Raw genomic sequence first — 5,241 nt, 5'->3', positions numbered from 1 at the left:
ACGCCACTGTACTCCGAGCATGGAGCCCGCTGCGACCATCGCTGCAGTTGTGGCCGCTCTCAACGTCTCGCAGCTTATCATAAAGGTTTCCCTGAGGCAGATGCAGAAAAGTCAGGCAAGGAGGCTACGGCACCGCGGTGATGTCCTGAAGTCTGAGAGTAGCACAGACCTGTCAGAAAGCAGGCGACCCAGCGCCGAGGACATCACAGTGGCAATGGGTCATGTTGATGCCGTGGAACGGCGATTCTGGGCACGGGAGACAAGCACTGAGTGGTGGGACCGCATAGTGCTGCAGGTCTGGGATGAATCCCAGTGGCTGCGAAACTTTCGCATGCGGAAGGGAACTTTCCTGGAACTTTGTGAGTTGCTGTCCCCTGCCCTGAAGCGCAGTGACACCCGGTTGCGAGCTGCACTGAGTGTACAGAAGCGAGTGGCCATAGCCCTGTGGAAGCTTGCAACGCCAGACAGCTACCGGTCAGTCGCGAACCAGTTTGGGGTGGGCAAATCTACCGTGGGGGTTGTTGTGATGCAAGTAGCGAAGGCAATCGTTGATGTACTGCTGCCAAAGGTAGTGACCCTGGGAAACGTGGAGGCGATCATAGATGGCTTCGCAGCGATGGGATTCCCAAACTGCGGTGGGGCCATAGATGGAACTCACATCCCTATCCTGGCACCGGACCACCAGGCCACCCAGTACATTAACCGAAAGGGATACTTTTCCATGGTGCTGCAAGCACTGGTGGACCACAGGGGACGTTTTACCAACATCTACGTGGGATGGCCGGGCAAGGTTCATGACGCTCGTGTTTTCAGGAACTCTGGTCTGTTTAGACGGCTGCAACAAGGTATTTACTTCCCGGACCACAAAATAACTGTTGGGGATGTGGAGATGCCTATAGTCATCCTCGGGGACCCAGCCTACCCGCTAATGCCCTGGCTCATGAAGCCCTATACTGGCGCCCTGGACACTGAAAAAGAACTCTTCAACTACCGGCTGAGCAAGTGCAGAATGGTGGTGGAGTGTGCTTTTGGCCGTCTCAAGGGGAGATGGAGAAGCTTACTGACTCGCTGTGATCTCAGCGAAACCAATATCCCCATTGTTATAGCAGCTTGCTGTGTGCTCCACAATCTCTGTGAGAGCAAGGGGGAGACCTTTATGGCGGGGTGGGAGGTTGAGGAAAATAGCCTGGCTGGTGATTACTCACAGCCAGACAGCCGGGCGATTAGAAGAGACCAGCGGGAAGCGCTGTGCATCCGGGAGGCTTTGAAAGCAAAGTTCCTGAGTGAGCAGGGTAACCTGTGATTTTATAGTTTGTGTACTGAGAAGCTAAACCTGCCCCCGTTTCTTTACCCAGGTAATGTTGACTATCCTATCCAGTTACATACCCCCTTCACCCCCCCTCCAACACACGTGTCGAAATAAAAATAGTTCTACTTTGTTAAAGCACACCGTTTTCTTTAATACTGTTTTAGCGGGAATTTTTTAAAACTGGGACGCAGACTGTGGTGCGGGGCGGGTCTAGTGTTGTGATGCGAATGCAGCTTCTAAACTCAAGGATTGACAGGCTCCGCTGCGGTGGGATGCTTGTTTCAACGGAGCCTGTCACCCCTCCTGATCGGGACTGTGTGTATGGGAGGTCTATTTGACTTTGTGGCAGGGGGAGGACGGTTACAGATCCCATGCTGTGTGGCTCTGTGATCCTGTCTAAGGACCGGCGCTTAAGATCTGTAACTGCCCTCCCCCGCCACAAAGTCACAGAGCAACCCACCCCCCCCAACATTACATCAAAACAACCTCCCAGACTAACCGGGGCAACTAGTCACTGCATCACTGCACTGTGTATGTGCCCTGCTGCTGTGCCTGCCCCCGACTATGTACCCTGCCAAAGGAGACTGTCCTGTCCAATTTCCAACCCCCTTTCCCCTCCTCCTCCAAAAGAACATGATTGAAACAGTAGTTAACAGAAACGAATTTTTTATTATCAACTACACATGGCATTGGGAGGTGAAACTTGGACGTGGGCTTGTGTCAGGCGGGAAGGAAAGAACTTTTCAAATTTTGGGAAATGAGAGCCTTCTGCTACTAGAGCTCTCTGCAGGGGTGGAGTGAGAGTTAGCAGGGACTCTGCCGCCTCTCCTTCTTTGCACTTTGGGTGAGGTGGGTATGGGACTTGGTGGCGGGGGAGGGCGGTTAGAGATTGACTGCAGCGGGGCTCTGTCCTCCTGCCTCCGTTCCTGCAGAACATCCACAAGGCGCCGGAGCGTGTCCGTTTGCTCCCTCAGTAGTCCAAGCAGCGTTTGAGTCGCCTGCTGGTCTTCCTGCCGCCACCTCTCCTCCCGATCCATGTTGGCTTGGTGCATTCGGGTCAAGTTCTCCCGCCACTGGGTCTGCTGTGCTGCCTGGGCTTGGGAAGAGGCCATAAGCTCAGAGAACATGTCCTCCCGTGTCCTCTTCTTCCTACGCCTAATCCGCGCTAGCCTCTGGGAGTGTGATTCCAGGCTAGGTTGTGAGACAGTCGCAGACGGGGCTGTGGAAATGGGAAAAAGGGAGTGAATTCCTCTGAAAGATAAATGTAGTTGTGAACAAAGAACATAGTCTTTCTCTGTGAACAAGACCATGCACAGCACCTTTCACATGCGCACTCAGCACAAGGTCGAATTCTCGGCCTTCGCATTCTGTGCCTGGGGTCTTGAACAGCACATTTGAGAAGCGAGGCAGCACAACGGAATTTCTGTTGCAGGCAGACATGGTAAGCCGTACACTTGTGGCAGTTTAAAACTTTTATATTACCACTGGCCTCATTTCACATTTAAATCAATGTCAGTCCCTGCTGCCAGCAATCCGGCAAGCGGGAACTCTGCCCCTGTCCCACCCCCTCGCGGCTGTCCCTGGGAATGATCCCTTTCGGCTGCCCCTCTCCCGCCTCCACCGCGTGGCTGCAAACCAGCGGTGACAGTTCTGTAAAGGAACGGGAAAGCAGTCCCAACACTAACATTCCCCTACCTAATTAAAAGCAGGTCACCATGGCCGACATCACCCTGATGAGGATCTCCGAGAGCGACAAAGAGAGAATGCTCCGGGAAAGCCTCCAAAGACCAGGGCCGTATGCCGCCCTGCTGTGCAGAGCAATGATCCCCGAGTACCTGATAATCTCGTGGCGCGGCAACGTGTCGTACTTCGGAGGACCCAATAAGGCCGCTCTCCCCAAGAACCTCATGCAACGGCTTTCAAGTTACCTCCAGGAGAGCTTCATCGAGATGTCCCAGGAGGATTACTGCTCTATCCCCGCACATATAGACCGCATTTTACTGTAGCTGCAGTAGCAGGGAATACACAGTAGAGCGGCTTGTGCAGGACAATCACTGAAAACCGGACATTGCTAGATTTCTTTTCAAAACTTGCACTGCCCCTTACTAAACCGTTAAGCGCCTAGGGCACACTAATCATGAACAACCCATTCTTTTAATTGTTAATATTCCTGTTTTGTTAAAAATAAATGTTTAGATGTTTACAACACTTACTGGCTGATCCTTCACCAGATTCTGTGTCCGGGGTAATGGCTGGGGACGCTTCGTAGGGGATCTCTGTAAGGGTGATGAAGAGATCCTGGCTGTCGGGGAAATCAGCGTTGTGAGAGCTGCCAACTGCCTCGCCCTCCTCATCTCCTTCCTCATCTTCCCCGTCCCCTAACATGTCTGAGGAACCGGCCGTGGACAGTATCCCATCCTCAGAGTCCACGGTCACTGGTGGGGTAGTGGTGGCGGCAGCACCGAGGATGGAATGCAGTGCCTCGTAGAAACGGGATGTCTGGGGATGGGATCCGGAGCGTCCGTTTGCCTCTTTGGTCTTCTGGTAGCCTTGTCTCAGCTCCTTGATTTTCACGCGGCACTGCGTTGCATCCCGGCTGTATCCTCTCTCTGCCATGTCTTTAGAGATCTTCTCGTAGATCTTTGCATTCCTTCTTTTGGATCGCAGCTCGGAAAGCACGGACTCATCGCCCCACACAGCGATGAGATCCAAGACTTCACGATCAGTCCATGCTGGGGCTCTCTTTCTATTCCCAGACTGCACGGCCATCACTGCTGGAGAGCTCTGCATCGTTGCCAGTGCTGCTGTGCTCGCCACGATGTCCAGACAGGAAATGAGATTCAAACTGGCCAGACAGGAAAAGGAATTCAAATTCAAATTTTCCCGGGGCTTTTCCTGTGTGGCTGGTCAGAGCATCCGAGCTCGCACTGCTGTCCAGAGCGTCAACAGAGTGGTGCACTGTGGGATAGCTCCCGGAGCTATTAGCGTCGATTTCCATCCACACCTAGCCTAATTCGACATGGCCATGTCGAATTTAGCGCTACTCCCCTCGTCGGGGAGGAGTACAGAAGTCGAATTAAAGAGACCTCTATGTCGAACTAAATAGCATCGCAGTGTGGACGGGTGCAGGGTTAATTCGATTTAACGGCGCTAACTTCGACATAAACGCCTAGTGTAGACCAGGCCTAAGGTGCCATAAGTACTCCTGTTCTTTTTAGGCTGACTGTTGTGAGTACAGAGAGTGAGAGACAAGGTGGCTGAGGTAAATCCATATTGCCAATGCTAAACATTCAAAAATCATGGGTTGGGCTCACAAAAATCCTGAGATTATGTAAAAAATACTACATTTGGTGTTTTTATTTGCCTTCTGCTTTTTGAGCCTTTTGCGTGCACTGGGGCCACATTTTGAAGTTTTCTCCATAGCCACAAGGGCTAGAAACTTTATTTTTTCTTTAAGAATGAAGGCTGAAATCATCACACATCCACTTGACTCCAGGAGCTGGGGCTTTAAGGAAAACAATCCTTCTCATGAGACTCGTGTCACAATCCTGAGTTGGCAACACTGGTTCTTGGATCAGCTTCTCTTGGTGAAAGAGACAAGCTTTCGAGTTTCACAGGGCTCTTCTTCAGGACTTAAGTACAAATAGTTCACATGCTCAAATGGAATTCATAATTAGACAGACATATTCCCCACACTGTAACACTGGGGTGGCTCGGGGCTCTGTGGGTGTGGGGTGGCTTAAGAGACCTTTGTGGGGAGGTTGAGATGGGTGGGGGTAAGGGGCTCGGGCTGCGTGACCACCTGGGCTTGTCTGCTATGCTGCTGTGTCCGATCTCCCTCTCTGGTGTCTGCCTCACCCTAGTTTGAAAAGGAAGCTGGAGGAGGCCCGGATGGTGGGCAGGGCAACAGGAAGAGGCTGTTCTCCAAAGAG

At 52.3% G+C, this 5,241-nt stretch overlaps 1 protein-coding gene across 1 annotated transcript; it reads right to left on the bottom strand.

Annotated features, from left to right (window-relative positions):
• Positions 1-1,958: 1,958 nt before the first annotated feature.
• On the bottom strand, positions 1,959-4,521 carry LOC135976679 (uncharacterized). The gene is made up of 2 exons (XM_065573654.1): positions 3,523-4,521; positions 1,959-2,528 (listed from the first exon to the last, which is right to left on the bottom strand). Exons 1-2 carry the CDS (start codon positions 4,097-4,099, stop codon positions 2,053-2,055), a joined length of 1,053 nt encoding a protein of 350 aa, XP_065429726.1. The 5' UTR covers positions 4,100-4,521; the 3' UTR covers positions 1,959-2,052.
• Positions 4,522-5,241: the final 720 nt, after the last annotated feature.

The sequence above is a fragment of the Chrysemys picta genome, chromosome 1, assembly GCF_011386835.1.
Source record: "Chrysemys picta bellii isolate R12L10 chromosome 1, ASM1138683v2, whole genome shotgun sequence".
Classification (NCBI taxonomy): Eukaryota; Metazoa; Chordata; order Testudines; family Emydidae; genus Chrysemys; species Chrysemys picta.
The sequence above is the reverse complement of the archived record's forward strand: the minus strand, read 5'-3'. Positions and strand labels throughout refer to the sequence as shown.

Bases quoted from the DNA above. Each gene is read 5' to 3' on its own strand.
- LOC135976679 (XM_065573654.1), bottom strand. From the start codon at position 4,099: ATGCAGAGCTCTCCAGCAGTGATGGCCGTGCAGTCTGGGAATAGAAAG. The intron at 2,529-3,522 runs GTAAGTGTTGTA...CCATTTCCACAG, and splicing joins ATCTGGTGAAGGATCAGCCA to CCCCGTCTGCGACTGTCTCA.